Here is a 20,071-nt window from a genome sequence, read left to right on the forward strand (position 1 = left end):
GCAAGCAGATAGCGTTTAATAGATTATAACTTTTAAAAACATCCTTTCATCGAATGTTTAGATGGAGCTATGTATCTCTATGAAATTTGGGACAGATGAATATAGTCTGGAAGAACACTTAGGCTACTAAATTTTTTTTAATACCGCGCAGACGGAGTCGCGGGCGACAACTTGTTGTATAAATAAAAATGCAAGGCAAAGTATTTCAAATTATTTATTTTATTAATGGAAAATTGTTTTTATTATTTCTATATTTATTCTTGAAGACGAGAAAGTTCGTTCGTCTAACGTTAGCTGGATATTATAATTAAGGCAAAACGCAGACGTGTTTTATCTTCATGATCTATTTTCTAAACGAGTTATCAATGTTATCTTCCGTATCTAAGCTATACGAAAAGTTTCTTAACGCGTGTTTAAGGCGCCTCCATTTGCATTGAGCAATATTTGCGAATCATATTAGCACGTGAAATAATGTTGTGTAAGTTCCAACCGGCCAATGTTTGTGTTGATATAAAAATATTGAGTATTTACATTGGTAATGTTCGAATGTGTTTGGACAAATGTTTGTACGTTTAATAATGGATTGTCGATAATTTGGTATTAGACTTTAGTCAATTCAATGGTTGATACGACACGACATATTACTTCGCCTTCCAAAGATGTCGTATTTTTTTTTAGTTCATTTTGGTACTTATATAATTTTACTAGTATATTATATCTAGTCCACTACCTTCTTTATAAATCTATAATAATTCAAAAACATAAAAAATGTGGTATGTTTTATAAACTCGACAGAATGCTGTTTTTGTTCTCTATCTCCGGCAAATAACATTTATATATTTAGAAACTAAAAATTCTGTAGTTCTTTCAATCTTTTGTTAAAAAAATGATAACATTGTATCTAATAAAGTTTTGTTTTTGTGTGCGTATTTAAGCAATGGAATCCCAGGGTAATAAAAAAGGTTCATTTAGCCCTCGATTTAAGTTTGCTTTGATATCTCATGTTAGGAAGAAAATCCGACAATGTGCCGGTGTACTGGCACAACACTAGTCTTATTAAAATATCGATGCTTGTGTCACGCAGTTTGACACTTGACGGAGCAACAGGAGCTCGGCACGCGCGCCATTCGCGCTAAAATGATTCTAACTAATCATTTCTAAAACTAGTTAACAAGTGTTTATCCGAAAAATAAAAATCTTTATACAAAAGCTACCTTGGACGTTTGACACTTCAAATATGAATACAAACTATTTGAACAAAGGAATATTATGTTCGATGTTTAAAATTAAAATTATGTTTTAGTAATAATGTGTACTATCTCACAGGTCGGATTCTCGTCTAATGAATTCGAGTCGTTAATTTCACCAAATTACTTTTTCGTCTCAGAGCAAGGCGCCAGCGGACGCGACGACTGAAAGCTCAACTTATATTGGTCATTACATTACCAGCTATTTAAATGGTATACATAAAACGACTATGTCAAACTCTTAAAATGGTTTTGTGCAAATATTTCTTTTGTTAATCGCGACAAATAGCTCATTGACCACACCTGATTGATGATTTAATATAAACTTGTATTTAAATATTTAGTCGGTATTGATTTAAAATATTGTTTTATGTTGATATAAATATAAAGGCTTTTGAGTTGGGTAAAATCATATTTGTTCAAATTTAAATCATAAGAAATGAAACGTAAGCATATCGCGTCGTGTAAAACAGTTTGACCAAAAATTAAAATTTACTTCTTTGTCTTTGTATTCCTCCTAGCACTTTTACGCTATACAGCCTTTCCTTCGAATTTAACAGTGGTAGAGCCCGCTTTAACATCTTCGCACAATTCGGCCCGGCTCGCCCGGTGAAATACCACGACCACACAGAAGACAGGCCTCAAGTGGAAGCAATTCCGCGTTTCGTCTGATAAGTGTGCGTCCCGGTGGCCTAATTTAATCCACTTTCCCTTCCCACCCTTTTTCTCATAAGGAAAGGATGGGAAGTGGAAGTGAACTTTCCCGATAAAAGGATCCATGGAAAGGGAAAATATTTTCTCTCTGTGCATCCTCTCCTCCGTCAATTAAATGTCGGCAACGCATATGCAATTGCGTATGTCTATGGGCAACGGTCACTTCGCTATTTCAGCGATTTCAAGTGGCCGCTCGCTCGTTTGCCACCTTATGATATAAAAAAAAATATCCAAGCTTACATTTATTCATTGTATTTTATACTTTAAAAAATCCAAGATAAAATATTTAAGCATTTCAATACAATCAATTTAAATATTTACATATCTTTATTATTGCATTAATGTCTATGACTATTATTGTCTTTTTTACGTAATATTGATTGTCGGGACGTCTCTATAATCTTCCAAGTTATTTTTTCTTCATTTACAATAACAGGCTTTTATGATTATTTTAAATCTTAAAGTGCGTTTCTATTGTATAAAACGATATGTTGATAACAATGTTAACGTACGTTAAGGTGTAATGCATGTTATATACGAGATTAAGACATAACAGAATATTATATACAGATAAACACATGTAACAACACTAAAAAGTATGATAAGCCAAACTCATTTATATCTTATTTAAAATGTAGAGACTAAATAAAGAGATATTTCTTAACTTTGAATCCCATGGGACATAAACTTTAAGTATACAAAAACATTTATTTAACTATTTATCGCCCGACTCCGTCAGCGCGAATTAAAAAACTTAATTAGAAGCCGATTTGTTCTTCCAGGCTATGTTCTACGTCTATGCCTTTCAGCGAGATCCATGCAGCGGTTCTGAAGATACTTTTTAACGTACATACATACATCCAAACATTCACAATGATAATATTTAAAAGTAAGATGTTTACTACTACTTTATTATAATAAATCCGAACATCAGATATATGAACAAATAATTAGAAAACAAATCCCGAACGTATCCAAGGAGGAAACGCATAGACCAAAGACAGTTCTGGCACTTCTCTCGCCTCTTCCACGTTTATCATGTACCCCATACAAACACGTAGATATTGGGTAAATTTAAATAACTCGGAATCACATTTCAGACAACCGTAACAACCGCGAAGTCTGGGTCATAAGGTCGTCTACCTTACTATGGTTTGTGGCGCCTTCTATAAAATGCGCGATTAGAATATTTTATCCTGTAATAAAATACATAATTTATGTCTACAATACGATGAATCAATCAATGTTAAAATTAAATGATTAAAATCGATCGAATATTCATTTCGCTAATATTAGTAGTACTTCGAAAATCTTACACTTTTAAGTTTGGTGTATATTTTGTTTTAATATTAATTTCCTCTATAAGCAACCAGTCCTTAACATACGAGCCATTTACGTGTAATTCCTTAGAAATGTAACTAAGTAACCGTTGGTTTCTGAGGTAAAAATCTCTGTATATCTTCATCCCTATTATCTTTGACAAAACTATGACAACAATATGTTTTAAACGCGGATATCAGTCTCAGAAACCCATGGAATGTTTTTATACTGGTCAATAAACTTCTAAAATTTTGCAATGTATTAGACATTAATAAGTCGTATAGCGCCGTTTTTTTAGTAAAATCCAAAACTCATAGCAACTATAATTCCCATACAAAAATACTGAACTACGAATACACTGATATACACGCTAGTATATCTACTTGCAATATATCTTAGAAACATGTTACTAAAGTTTAAATAGGAATCGCTAGATTCACGGTCCGTTGCGCAGGTAAGATAATTGTGCATTCGTAGTTTATTATAAAACTAGCTTTTACCCGCGACTCCGTCTGCGAATTATCAATAACTTAATTAGTAGGGTAATAGTTCTTCCAGACTACGTTATACATCTATGCCTTTCAGTGGGATCCATGCAGCCGTACTGGAGATATCTTCCAACAAATATTCATCCATCTACATTCGGATTTATAATATTATTAAGATAAACTAATACACATTATTACGTTCGATATAGGCAAAAAGTTGTAACGAAAATAGAGAGAATTTCGTAATGGGCTTTTATGTTGAAAATAATTCAGGTAAATATTCAGATAAAGAGGTTCTCCAAACCGATGAATGGACTATTAACCTAGTCCTGATATATTAAAGAATTAGACATGTTTCCATTCATCAAACGAAAGAAAAACAAACATTTTACTTAGCGGATAAAGTCTGACACAAAAATGTTCACATAAATAGCGGATACGAAACAACTAAATTAATGAATCCTTCACTAAATCGAGAATAAACGTTCACTTAATAAATTAACCTTATTTTCTAGGTCAATTCTTTCAGCAACATCCATTGTTATTTTAATATTAACGGAAAATGTAAACATCGTGATTTTATGAACACGGCTGTTTAATTTTAGGAAGCTGCAAAAATTTCGGACAACAGATGTTATTCGCGCAAATTACGATGAGTATTCAAGCATGTTTTAAATTTTTTTGTAGATAATTTACGCGGTACTTAGGATTTAAATCTTTCATGTTCAACACTATATTACATTAAATGTTTTAGCAATATTAACCTGCTATTAAAACTACGTTATGTTCAAGCTGTCTTCACAATACTTTTTCTCTATTTAGATCCATAGTTTATGATACATTTTAATTTACGACAAAAACTTTGTTTGTGATTTTTATTTTCGGTAAAATAAATTAAAAATTATTTTGTTACACACGTATCTTAACAACGTAACTTTGTAATGGCGGGCATCTAATATTTTTTTATTTTTTTGAACTGGACAATTGGTAATCTTTTTTCAAATTTAAATTTTATATTTTTCTAATTGTCAATCGAATGTTACAATGTTGCGTCAATGATCTATTTTTCTTTTAAATAATGTAACAAATTATGCAACAAAAAACATGGATATTTCATTTTTTACAGTAAATTAAATCTATATATGCTTGAATTCCTTATCTTTAATTAAAGTTTTAAAGCATCTCACCTTACTCATCATCAACCTGCCCTTATCCCTATCGAGGGTCGGCACAGTACTACTCCTCCATACATCTCTATCAGCCGTCATACCGAGTCTACCCTCTTCTTACGCATATCCTCTTTCACACAGTCATTCCATACTTTTTTTGGTCTTCCCCTATCATCTCACCTTACTATGAAGCTAAAATTGATAGATGTCAAATGTGGCCTATTAAATTGGCCCACAAATAGTTGTACTATTAACCATTGGTTTGATGGTTATTGGTGATTGGTTGATACTAAAATTCCCGTTTAAAACATATTGTCATCTCAGTTTTGACAAATAAAAGACAGAGACGACGATATATTTTTAACAGAGATTTTAGTGTCATAATCCCACATTGGAAGTTATGATAAACGAACATACAACACAATAATGATAATCGTAGGATATATCGTTCATTCGCATATATTATGAGCTGTGATCAATGAAATTATTAACGTCAAAGACAATAGTGAATAAGAACGTCGATTCCGTTATTATGTTATTGGGATGGGCGATGTCGCGACATGTACAAATCGTTATGATGTCATTTGCGATTGCATCATGCTACTTCAACACGTACTAAATTATATCCTAAACCCCATAACTCAATGTCTATACCCCGTAAATCTTTACGTTTATTTTGGTTCACAATTCTTCAACACAGACGCAAGTAATTTTACACATAAATGACTCAAATTGACAATACTTACATTCAAAACGATATATATTATATTAGCTTTCGCCCGCGATTTTGTCCATCTTTAATTTTAAATAATATTAATTTGTAGCCTTTGTATTTTTCTAGACTATGTTTTACATCTATTTCAAATTTCAACGAAATCTATTATACCGTTTTCGAGACACATACCTTCTAACAAACGCCCATTATTCAATGTTCGTGAATATCGTGGATAATTTTATTTAATGACAAGTTAATTTTTAATGTCAAATTAAATAAAAGTGACGTTTTGATATTTACCCTAAATGAAATCTTTTCCTACACTTAAGCTAAATAAAACACATAACTCTCTACTTCTATACATCACGTCTCATGACAATCAGAGTTAAAAAGAACATTAAATCAATTGAAACAGTGGATCCAAAAATAGTGTTTTATCGACGTTTCTTTTTTATTTTGGGTTGATGTTTGTTATTCAAAACAGTAGTCAATAGATAGATCGATGGGGTAACCTTATTGACGTATTTAACAATGATAGAGATCGTGTGTGGCTGCCCTGTATTTATCATTTAACATCATCGCCGGCGCCTGCGCAGGCGTACGTTTACTTTAGAGGCGAACTTGAACCTCAATTGTTTTTCTTTGGGAAAAGTTGCATTCAAATTTGTTCTTTTTATAAATCTTTTTTTCGAATTTTGAATTAAAAATATAAACATAAAGACTTTCTGTACCATATTATATATAAATATTACGACATAACTACTACAAAGTACTCACCGTTAATATCTCTCTCTTAAATCAATTCTTTATAACATTCCTTTTATGATTTTAAGAATTTACTAAAATATTTTCCTAACAAACAAAAATACAATGATGATTCTAATAACGTCACTTTTATTGAGTTAATGTCGGCAAAATATTTTCTGTAGCTATTATAAATTGTAATTCATTGAACATAATCAGGTTACTCTTTAATAGTCAATCAATAAAGCGCGATTCCAAACGGAAACACGACTCGAGTCAGACCATCTATAGATTAATACCATTCAAACGATAAACACGATTAAAATATGAAGTAGTAGCTGTCGCCCGCGGCTCCGTATGCGCGGAATTAAAATAAAAACTTAATGAGTTGCCTATGATGTAGCAGACTATGTTCTACGTCTGTGCAGATTTATCCAGATCCGTTTAGTCGTTCCGGAGATATCTTGTAACAAACAAGCACCCATCAATCCATGTAAAATGAAGACTAAATTTTGCATTTTCAGAAGAATGGCGTCGATTTAATTCTTATAGGACTAAAAGTCAAATGTAAGTCAAATTAAAAAAAACAGATTGGCTTATCCTATGATAGGTAGGGAAAGAATACTAATCTTATTACACATATCTCTTTAAAATCTGTTAAACCGTAAGCTAGAAATCTCAATAACAGACAGAAAAACTAATAACTTTCTGTCACGTGCCAAGTCATAAAGTAAATTCAAAAGATTCCACGGTATTTGTAAAATATAATGTCAAGAGCTAAGCAACTAGTACAGTTATATTAATTCTATTTTCATAATTTAATAAATAAACAAATAATTCATAAGCACGATAAATGCCGTTCGAAGTATGCTGAAAAGGCAGGTATTCTATTCTTAAATTGTTATATCTGTTGCTATTTTAAGCGTACAACGGTATTCTGAACCTGACAGTACCTTCGTGAGATCGATCCTAGAAGCGCTCGCGCTTTGCTGTACTGTTATAAGACTATTTAAATTTTTATTAATATTTAAATAAAGTATGATTGTCTTTTATTTTATAAAAATAAAAAATAAATATTCGATAACTAAAATATATTATGATATATGCAGAGTATTATAGTCATAACGTTCATACAGAAAACAGGACCACCACTAAAAATTAATTTGGATTTTATAATTTTTTGACCATTAAAAAGCGACGCCATTTTGTAGCTCACACATGGTAAGAAAGAGAATGACATGTCTTTTCATTTATGTTAAAAAAAAATATATTATTGAAATAATAAATTAATGAGAGATCGTTTTAAATCTACATAAGGAATATATTTGATAAATATGTAAGGTGTATCCCGTTAGGCCGACCGGGCAAACTAATCTGGCGAATAGGATTAAATCCCTTTAGAAACACCCTTTATGTACAAATTAGTATTAATATTACATATAAATATTTACGCTATGAGTCATTGGCACATCTTGTTGTAGTAAGTTGTACGTGTTAACAAAACAGTTCAGAAATTACACATCCTGCCACAACAAGCAGAGGTACACTTCAAAATTCCGCTAATTCGAGTTTGTCACTTTCATTGAACCTTGTCGTATTACAAATGGTACAAAACAATTATATATTTTTACTAAGCTTTAGGTACATATAAAATGATTCGTTTAATCGTCTAAAGCTTTAAAAACAACCAAAAAAAGTCTCCTGAGAATCTAATCTCAAACTCGCAGTTGAGACAAAACAAAAACTTAGTGTAAAATCAATTTTCGGGATTAAAACAGTAAATTCTTCCTCGTATTGGTAAGGAATTAGGCTCGTCTTTCAGTATCGGTATAATTCGAACTCGTGATCTCATTCCGATCCAGAAACGGGAGTGATTTATCGTCAGATTACTGTGTGTCGATGTCGATGCGGTGACGCAACTGCTCAACCGTCCGTGTCTGAACACTCCTCGATGACTTGTCCTAAATAACCCATTTTTACAGATGTCATTCCTAACCTAATACTGTCAACAAAGTACCTACTAACCGGTTTCCACTGGAACAACACCTGTTAAGAAACAGATTGGCATCTTTTTTTAATGGAACAAGACTGATGACACTTGGTGCCGGCCGGTAAAAGAATGAGATATAGAGGTAAATTGTAAATAAAAGTTATGAAGATTATTTAAAGTCGATATCGATCTTATCAAAGGTAACTTCGCTAAGTTTAAATTTCGAATTCAAAATAAGGAAGCTGTGAGACTCGTTCGAAATTCAAATGTGACGTTAACGGCTTAGATAAGATAAATTTAATGATCGTATGGAAACAAAGGCTTGAAGATGCAGTTTTAGCTTACGTGTTAGCTTGCGGGTCGCGAGGCGATATATTAAAACATAACTGGACATCCGGCATTAGGCGCCGGCCCTATTGGCATACCAACGGCCAGGTTTAATGGACACCGATACAATGGTAATAGACGCTGTAAATATTAATAGCTTAGCACTGAATAAATTCATATAACAGGACTTGATATTTGCGACCCCATAGCACAAGTCTAAAATGTTCTAGCCCAAAGTTTAAGATGTCAATTCTCAGCAAAAGCTATATAATAAATTAAAATTCACTAACAACATTTATGTGTACCTTTATTTGAATATTATTCTTCTCTAAATATACATTCGAAGCATTTTATACCAATGTTAGTATTGTAAAGTTCCAGGGGAATATTACAAGGCTAAGCTTTATCTAAACTTTGTATATGCAGTAAATCCTAAGCCCTCATTCACACGAGTACCTTTTTATCGTGCGTTAATAAAGCGTTCAATAACAACAGCATTTCCATTTATCTGTTCACGTGGCAGTGGTTTTAAAACGCGACGTTTTTTTATCGCGCAGTGTTGCACTTTGAGTGCTGGATAAACGGAACAAGAGTGATTTAAAAAGTCGCTCGAGAGTCGCCAAGGCTGCGTTTTAATGCGGCGTGGAAAAAACGCCCGTGTGAATGAGGGCTAAGGTTCAGTGCTTCGTAATAGGATTTATCAACGTTGTCATTCGTGAGATGACGGCCAATCGTGACCGTGTCTGTTGGCGCCGACTGTTGGACTATACTATGAATATACAACCTAACTACGCTAACTTAATGTCCATTTCCACTAATAGGATAGCATGGCTGCAATTTATATAGAGTAGTCGATTTCAACTGGTGCGTTCTGCGAGTACAATAAAGAGGGGCTAGTCGTTTTAGGGAGATAGTCACTTAACTTTCGAGCTTACATCTACCAAAGGAAAATCAAAACAAAAACTCAAACCAAAAAAATCATATCTTCTATATCCTATTTCAATTAAAATTAAATGAATTAACACATTTGTATTCCATTATACAGATCGATAAATCAGTTTGCTAATCTAAAGCGTGCTATTCGAAGCCTGGAGGCGTTTAGTATTTCATAAAGGCATTAGCCCTTCCCGATGTTATCGCCTACTCTGTATTCAGAAGGGCCCTCTATCGGCGGCATAAAGAACAAGCGCCGATTGTGACGGAAATGCTAATTGGTTACATTTGACACTCGGATTAGTATAGAGGGCCCTTTGTTACCTAGAGTTATTTACAGCCCGTTAATAACAGTAGAGAATGTCTACGCCTTACTCGCTATTACCATTGTTCTGTTACCGATTCATTTATAGATAAATCACAATGTGAAAAGCAATTTGAATTTTGAGGTTATATTCAGCTCAAAACATTAAATTAAGGTCACCAAAAAGTTTTTATAAAAATATGATTGACTTGCCAATTTCTTTTTTTAACTTGAAGACGTAAATTTTCATAAGCAACCTTGATGAATTTCCTGCATAAATACTATTTTACCTTAGTTAGTGATAAATTAATTATAATATTTAATATTTGTGTACCCTTTACTTTTTTTTAATAAAATTGTCTTGTTTCAGATTAATCACAGTTTGCACGAGGCAACCACTAACAACTGCACTATTGACGAGCACTGAAGTTGGTACGGCGGTAAGTAAAATCATTAAATACAAAAATCAGTATTCGAAAACAAGGGGACTTACAAGGATACTAGGAGAACATAAAAATAGATATGAGTAGATGTAGATAGTACGAAGGATGACTTTTGTGCCCTACATAAAGTGGGATAAGGACAGATAGATGATGATACGATTCCTGAGTAATATTAATATTATAAATGCGAATGTTTGGACGGATGTTTGTTAGACGATATCTCTGGAACGGCTACATGGATTGCGCTAATATTTTGCATAGATATAGAACATAGTCTTTTAAATTAGTTTTTTAAATTCCGTGCACACGGAGTATTGGGCGACAGCTATTATAAGGTAACGTCGTTCTTAAATTCAAATTCATTTTGTTGTTTGAGGTTTTACAATTCGCTATATTATTACGTTAATAAGAAAATAAACCGAATATATTCAAAGAGGTGTTCGTGGTAATAACAGAGTTGGCGTTCCATCAAAGAAATTACACCATTTGTTTCCTTTTAAACGTAAGCCAGCTTGTTTGACGTAATTCAAATGTTTTCTCAAGTTCCGAACTACACTTCAAAAACATGTAACGAGTCTGGAAAAACAGAATTAATAACGGTAATAAAATAAACGGTGAATCTGCTGTGATACCAGGAAAGAGTTGTCTATCTCTGAGTTTCATATTTCTATTTAAATAATAATCTTACTTTTGTCTATGACTTATTCATATTATAAATACGAAAGTTTGGATAAATGAACAGAATAATGTTTGTTACGGCTGCCAGGATTTCGCTGAAATTTGGCATAGATGTAGAACACAGGCTAATCAATGAGTTTTTTAATTCCGCGCAGACGGAGTTGCGGGCAACATCTAATTAAAATTATTTGCAAATTGCATGTTACAGGTTGAAAGGACGCAGAGTATGGGAACGAATAGTACAATGTTCGCTTGGAGCACGTGGGGTGCATGGGGCGCGTGCTCTCGAACGTGCGGCGGCGGTGTGGCCGTGCAGGAGCGACAATGTCTTCCTCGGGACCCCACAAGGTATGTCACATGTTAATACATGATTCTAATCCTATGACAGCTCCTGGTTAGCTGCCAGATGCAAATAAAACATCAGTAAAAAAATCCAGAATGATTTAGAATTAGATCCTGATCGATAGAATATGACAATACAAAAATTCGATTTCTCTGCTATTAGGGATATACATGAACGTCGATTCCCTTAGATGACCTGCTGCTCATTATTATTTTTCTCCTTTAAAAGAAATACCCGAAAGAATACAACATGCGCTCGGTACAAAGTTAGATATAAGCGTACTCCAGATAAATATCTCGAATCCTATTAATATTCAAAAACCTTTAACGGACAAGGGACGAGATAAAAATTAAAAGACGTCCATCTTGTAATAATCCTCTATAGTTTAAAAATCGAATCAGTGCTCGACGCGGGAAAACAAACAAGCCAGCACGTGAAGAAGATTAATGTCGGACGTATTTACTTTTTTTTTCTTCTATTGTTCGTTCCGTATTGTCTTAATTGTTTCATTATAAGGGCCGATACAGCTATTAAGATAAGAAGCATTGTCGTACAAATGAACTAACCATTTTATAACTCCTTTTGTGTGTACAAAAAAACAAACGTCAGATAGGATGAAACAATTTTGTAAGCGGCCAGTTTCGTGTCCGGAAAAATATTAGCTCGGTTACAGTTTCGTAAGCAGCGTGAGAGAATTCCCAATTTTTTACGGAGTCCTAAGGACAGTGGGATTTATTGAATGAAGTTGCAGTCAAGCATCCTAGACAACTTTATTTGTCAATGTCACGAATCGATAGGGGTGGGATCAGATAATTTTCCAATAGCAACTATACACCATGTTTTTTATTTTCTCTTTATATATATTCAATTTTCCTCTCACCAATGACATTTATGTTAAAAGTAATCGTAGTCGTATAGAGTAAAATTTAAAAGGACATATATATCCTTCTTTAAATAACTTATTGTAGGAATAAATAATTCATTGTCATTCTATTTTTACTTTTTCTATAAATGTTAATTTAATTATTATAGTTATTTAAGATAAACATCACAAAACATATTATGTTTACCTTTATGTTTGTTCAACCCTAATCTGTGGCGTGCGCAGGCGCAACATTGATCATAGATCACAATGATATCTAATGATACGGCGCGTGATCGATACTCCGACGTCGCCTCCTTGGGAGAGCCTTCCACGCTCCCAACTCGCATTTATCGCAACTGTACTTTACGCATCCCTATCTAGCCACTATCGAGAATTCACGCTTTCAAGGAATTTAATACCATTACGATTTATGTTGTTCTTCGTTTGAAAGAGTCTGTAATTTATTCCTTGTCAATTCAAGGAGTCCAATGGATTTTATCTATCTTTCCTTTTGCATTTTTTTTATATCATAAGGTGGCAAACGAGAGAGCGGCCTCCTGATATCGCTGAAATACCTAGTATAAGTAACCGTTTACCATAGATTTACGCAATTGCATATGTATTGCCTTTAATCGACTGACGAGAGGATGCACAGAAAGAAAATATTTTCCCTTTCCACGCATCCTCTCACCCGGAAAGTCCACTTCCACTTCCCATCCTTTCCTTATAATAAAAAGACGCAATCTGATAATTTTTTACGTAATATTTTATTTAGTCCAATTTCTAAATCCTCCAAATACGCTTAAAAATATTTCTTAACAAAAAATATTTCTAGGTTAAACTTATAATGTTATAACATTCTTGTCAATCGTATACATTCACTGAATAGCATTCTAAATTTCGTGTTCATTTAAATAGAATTGGGTTCTAAACAAACATTGACCCTAATTGAAGTCGGTATCGTTATTTAATAAGCAACGTATTCAAGTTCTTCCATCGCACAATTGAAATGCGTACGTTATCAAACTATGACGCAAATATTGAGTGAGATGTGCCGGTTACAAATGTTGATTGGACACGTGAATTTCGTTCGCCTCTCAAATCATAATCAAGCGCTTACTATTGACTGTTACATCTATAAATTAAGAGAATGTTGACAAGCATACTTTTTTATACCATACGGTTGTAAACGAACTAGTGGCCAGTCGAATTCGCCGAAACAGCAAAGCGCTGTCCATAGACATACGCAATTGCAGATGCGTTGTCTACCTTCAATCGATGGAGAAAGAGCGTTTTGTCCTACGCGTCCCTTCTGTCAAATTCAGTTTTCTTTCAAATCCTTTCCTTATAAAAAAGGTGACACGGAAAACGGTCATCAGATAAAACGCGGCTTTGCTTCCACTTCATGCTTGTCTCCTGTATGGTCGTGGATCGTGGTATTGCACTGTGCGAGCCGGCCCATTCTTCCAACAGATGTTGTTGCTAGCGTCTACAACTGTTAATACGGTATAGATAAAGCTAAAAAGTCACGATCAAAAGACAAATCTATGTTTATGTTGGTTATTAAAAAATGTATAAACAAAAGACAAGCATAACGAATGTTCAAGTTCATTGTCAGAAATTCGAATCGATTCGATGTCGAAAAGTATTTTAAGGGCAATTTTGGCATGTCTATTCTTACATCGTATGATGTTCTTTAAAATGACCCCGTCCGCCCTTTGCGTATAACATACCAAATTAAGCCAATATTGAACTTTAATGGCTCAACCGTATATACGGTTACAAGTAACACACGAACTTCGACAGCGGTTTTGATCGACGGACAATCACTTGATGTCCATTCGCCAGCTCTATCGATTGTTATCTCATTGTTTACACCGAGTTTTTTGAATTTTTCGATGTGAATGTACTTTAAGACCATTAATGTGATCGCTGAGTCAGCGTGTATCGTATTGTCTGGTGTCTGGTTAACGAGACAACCACGAGCGTAATAATGGATTCTCGAGACAAGATGACAGAACACAGTGGAAGCATACCTTTACAGTTTTACTTTAAGAATAAAGATGAAAAAATGTACTGCTATTATTTGATAAATGTATTCATTCATTCATCACATAACCACAATTTATTTTATAAAAATAATAAGTTCTTAATTAAGAAGAAGAAAACGTAATCTTATATATAAAATTCTCGTATCACAAAGTTCATTACTATAATCCTCCGTAACGTCTTAACTGATCTTAGAATCGGTAACTGTCTAATTCCGCATGGACGGAGTCAGGGGCAACGACTAGTGTCATGTATTTTTTTCATAATACGTTTAAATAAATCAAATGCAAGAATGTATTGCTTGTTAAACAGCAATGTTAAACTTTGAACAATTCTGACTGTCAGAATTACGTGTATTTGTAATTTTTACGGTCATTATATGAACGGAACCGACTATTTCCTACAGATTTACGATCATCCGTACAAACGTAGATATCTGCGTCAATAGAGTAATTAAACGCACTGTAACGACTCGCCGATCATTACGGCCGCAATATTAATTTAACCAGTCATATAAATTTTACAAGACGTAAAACAAGACGTATGAAGTTTGATACTCAGAATTTGGTAGAATATTGTTAGAATTCAACATTAGTGTTATTACTCAGTTTTAAGAGGTAATGACGTTTGAAGTATGTAATATGATTTAACTACGTAGCAGTCAGTAGTCCAACTAGAACAAGATTACAAGGAATTGGCAATAAACGATAGTCTTTATAATTGCAACAGTGGTATAACCCACAACATCTGTAGCACAAAGGCAGGCACGCCCATTTAAATAACACGAACACACAGAATACAGGTGTAAGTGGAAGTAATTCTGCGTTTCGTCTGATGCATTTTGTCATGTGTACCGGAGACCCAATTTTAGTCCTCTTCCCCTACCAGGCCCCTTCCCCATCCCCTTTTCCTATAAGGAAATAATGGGAAGAAAAAGCAGATTTGTCGGAGGACAGCGCATGTTAACAACGCATCTGCAATTGCGGATGTCTATGGACAACACGCCGTTATTTCGGGGAATTTAGATGTTTCTTTTGCCACCTTATAATATTAAAAAAAAACAAGAAAATTTATTATCTTCCAGTTGGGATATACTGCTTTAGTGACTTTTACTATTACCTATGATATTTTAAACGTCGTAATTTTACTTGTATTCTACTTAGAGAGTTATGGCTTGTTGTAATAATAGCGTTCTTATATAGATACTGTGTTGTAAGTTTTCTTTAAATATTTATTATCCTTTGTCAGTTATGTATGCGCACAGATCGATCTAACCTATTCATACTTTTACCACATGTGACCTACATTTTTACCTTACAATATGTTTAGATGCTTATCCAGGTACTGTTTACATTATCTAGGTTGTATAAATTTTCTTGATGAATACACTTCTCAGAATATTTTGTATAGACATTGTGAAGGCATAAATAATTTTTATCTCCAGTTACAGCGATAATTTATTCACTATTTAGAAGGTATCTACCTAAAATAGGCGCATTATCTGTGTAGAATATTTATAGAAGGTACAGTGGACCGTAGATTAAAAAAGGTATACGGTTGCCTCACTGATTTGCGCCATAGTCTACGAATCTCTCTGTGAGACTGTGAAGTCTTACGGCCTGGCCTATCCATACCTGTCATAGGAAGGCCTAGTGAAGGACGTATGGAGAGGATGTAATGAAAAATTCTGGATCGATCTGGCTGATGAAAATATGATGCACCAAACTGGAATAGAGTGGAATAAGGATAGTGATATGGAGTTAATGAACAAATCTTACTCATAATATAAATGCGAATGTTTAGATGGATGGATGGATATTTGAAGCTATCTCCAGAACGGCTGAACGGATCCCGTTGAAATTTGGCATAGATATAGTACATATTATGGTAGAACAAATAGGCTACTATTTTTTTTTAATACCGCGCGGACGGAGACGCGTGCTACAGCAATTCAGAAATAGTTGTGAAGAAATATTTTTCATATTCGCTGATGATAACATCGCATTAAAATGAATTTAGCTACCAAAAAAGTAGTTGCTTTAAAATTGACTCGCGTTAGAGATTGTTCACGAACTGTCAAGATAATTAAGTCAATTGACGCTTTTTGTTGTAAATATCTTTTAATTAGTAGAGCCTTGACCTCACTGACAGAATTATGTATGGTTATTTATAATTAATTACGACCCTTTTAAACTTTGTCAGTTTTAAATGGTCACTAATGATCGTCTTTAATTGTAAACTGGGTACTTTTATAGCTAATGATATTTTTTTATTTTTTTTCTTTCTAATGTATTTATGAACTGCCAACCCTTCGATTAATTAATCCTTGCAGATTTAAGGTTTTAATTAGTCAATATCGGTTACTCTTTGTTGCATGTTCTTAGTTTCCTAGCTCTTAAAAATTTATAGAAAATTCATATTCAATTTTAATTTGGAACTGTCTCTCGGAATCACATACAAGTTGTAAAAGTAATCTATGGTCCATAGTAAATCACACTAGCCCAGTGCCGGTTGGTTGACTTCACACATATCTTTGAACTTTTGTATGATACAACTCGATATCTCAAACCTTTTAAACCAATTAAGCGTCAATACCCTAATGGTTAAGGGTAAGGGTTTCCAATTGCGAGCTCGGGCCTATGATTCCCGACATTCGACTATTGTCGTAAACCATATCCTAGCACAAGCCTAAAGCTTAGTTGGAATGGTAAAAGAAATATTAGTAAATTTACAAAAAAAAAACTGCTAATATTTTTTTTTAAAAAATTATCTCAATTACTATTGTAAGATTAATTTTACAAATTAATTATTAAATAATTTATCATTTATTTATATTTGTTAACAATGATTTTGATTTACGACTAAGATGTTTACCGTTTACCGCAAACTGACCTTCCCAAGTAGAGCTGGCAGCTTTAGTCACGATCCATTTTCAAGTCAGATGTTTTCGTGCACGATTTTTGATGTGTAACTAACCGTTAATATCTTTGTATCTTACTGTGAGTTTCCACTGTCGAAATACTTAAACAAAAACATTTTAACATTATCCCAGTTATTGAAAAAACAGAGTATTAGAATCTTATAGACCTTCTGCCATACATTTTGCATAATCATATTATTTATTTTGTTTATATTTCTTACTAGTTTTTGCCCGCATTTCCGTCTGCGAAGAATTAAAATAAACTTAATAGATAGCCTATGAGTTCTACCATACTATGCTCTACATGTATGACAAATTTTAGCGATATCAGTTTAGCCGTTCTGAAGATACATTCTAACAATCATCCATTATATATCTTAACATACAACATAAAATATCTTAAATAACTTTATATATAATAATTTGGAGAAGATTTCATTCTCGATGTGTCGATATGGTGCCGTCCAATCGGCTAGCATTTAAATATGTGAGAAGATTATAAAAGAAGTTTATTAAATACCCAAAGAAACGTATCGTTGGAATAAATATCATATTTTATTGTTATTAAAGAGACCAATTAATATGTTCGACAGGTAATAATTGGAAATACGTATAATAAATTGGAATACGTACATGCCGCATTCATACAACCTTAAGCCCCAGTAAATTACATAATATTATGATCCTGTTTAGTAGTTACATTTATGTCATGTAGAAAAAAACGCTGCAATATTTCTTTTTATTTTATTATACGATTCAAAAAGAAGAAGGTTGGCAAGCACAGAATGATATTGGACAACTAGTCCACATGTAAAAAAGAAATATGAACGATGTATAAAAAATGTATACTATACTAGAAAAAAATTAAAGTAAAAATGTGGTGTATAATATAAAAAAATTGAACAAGAATTGCGCATTTAAAGATATAAGATAAATGTCAAATAAATAAAAACAAATGACTAGCATCGGTTAATTCTTCCTACAGATAAAATTTCTGTAATGTTATATGTCTTAGTTTCGCGTGACGTGTACGTACGAGTACATATCAAATGAAACGCAAATCCTTGGCGCTTATTTAAATATCATTCGAGACACACAAATCAATGTCATTGTCACTGATGCCTGATATGAAGAATTATTACAACGTTTTGTTTTGGAACGCATTCAAAATACGAGCGTTGAACGTTTGATTAACTAATAAGGCAGTTGGTAGATGGCTTTAACACTATGGATATATACGATTCAGAACTAAGACTAAACATGCTTCTTCCAAGTAAATGGGTTAAACTAATTTAGTTGAACTAGGCCTTTAGTGCTCTGGAAATTTTATGTCGTTTAGCCTACAATAGATCAAGATGATAGGTAATTCATGCTGAATTTAGGCAACTATAACTGAAATCTCGATTTTTGTGATTGACTAGACCACAGTTGCCTTAAGCGTATACAGTTTCACCGGGCTTAAGCTTAGCTTCACCTAAACCTCGGCCAATGTTAGTGTAGTCACATATTACGTTACAAAGAATTAAATAATGCATCTTATTTATACAAAGTTAACATAATAATTAAATAATCACTGTAGGAGACTTATGAGATGCAATGATATTACACTTTCAAACATTTTAATTATTAAACAAAAGACGAATGTGTGGCTTCCCGTGGAGTGTATCACTGGCATAAAGACGAAGGGAAACAATACGATTACTTTGATATGAGCTTGAACACAAATATGAACCTATGGATAACTTGATCACCTTTAATACTCTTGATTGCGTGATACTGCAGAAATGCATGTGTATTCTAGTTTTTATTTTACGCATACGTAATGTGTTATTAAGGTAGGTTAGTTTTCTTTTTAGAAGTATTTATAATTGCTTTATGAAGAAATGAATTTATTATCGTCTTAATTGACTGATTAGTCGAATGACTTTTCATCTTAGATTTAAATTAAAAATAATTTCATCACAAATGTAAATGCTCTGTTATTTATAAATTAAACGTCTTAATAGTTTATTTTTTTTAATTTGAAACAAAGAAATACTAAAAATATTATTTATGGTAAAGTGTACGTTGTTTCGTACTTCATATTACGATTACTCAATCACGATTCAATGTAATAAAAATATCAACAATAATAAATCAAGTTAGAATTATCCTTTACATTCATGTTATAAGGATGAGAGTGTATCCTAATAGAGACATTCAATACGCGGGTCAGTCAATGACAAAACGAACGTCAGTGTGGTACGGGTCAGTCGATGTCAGTCATGACATTCAACGTCAATCGTATCCGACACAAGCGGCAATCAGTCGGCCACCGTGCTGACTGCCACTGACACGGTGAAATCGGCCCACCACAGTAAATCACCGTATAATGTTGGTATAATGATACTGCAAGAATCTTGTAGTTATTGATGAGTGATAAAAGTCAGATAATATTTATTTCTACATATATAATGTCTACCTGTAGACTGTAACGTAATTTTGTAAATAGATGAATTGACACTCACCAACTCGATGCCCCGTTTATCGTTTGCAGGTGCCTGGTCACTCTGTCGGTGTAAAATCGAGTCAAATAGTCTTTAGGCGACAGCGATGCTGACCTCTTGATGCACCCGATTCATCGCTTCCTGTAACCGCACTATAGACGCGTCGTGGTTGAACCGAACGCGAAATTATAAACTGTAACTCATTCCATACAAATTCCGTGGACTACCCACTAAGAACTCTGCCAATTCACACAAGGCTCCCGTGGCCCTGCGCCCGATCGTACTCTTAGAATATAACCCACTTGTGCGGGAATAATAAAAATAAGTCGACCTACC

At 33.5% G+C, this 20,071-nt stretch overlaps 1 protein-coding gene across 2 annotated transcripts in view; it reads left to right on the forward strand.

Moving 5' to 3' along the window:
• Positions 1 to 20,071, forward strand: part of LOC106114432 (A disintegrin and metalloproteinase with thrombospondin motifs 7) — a 95,809-nt gene that overhangs the window by 30,555 nt on the left and 45,183 nt on the right. For both annotated transcript variants that reach the window (XM_013307649.1, XM_013307650.1), the window contains exons 3-4: positions 10,322 to 10,391; positions 11,281 to 11,420. In XM_013307649.1, the coding sequence (XP_013163103.1) occupies positions 10,322 to 10,391; positions 11,281 to 11,420 (210 nt within the window). The remainder of the gene's footprint in view (positions 1 to 10,321; positions 10,392 to 11,280; positions 11,421 to 20,071) is intronic.

This window comes from Papilio xuthus, unplaced genomic scaffold (assembly GCF_000836235.2).
Source record: "Papilio xuthus unplaced genomic scaffold, Pxut_1.1 DF828142.1, whole genome shotgun sequence".
Lineage (NCBI taxonomy): Eukaryota > Metazoa > Arthropoda > Insecta > Lepidoptera > Papilionidae > Papilio > Papilio xuthus.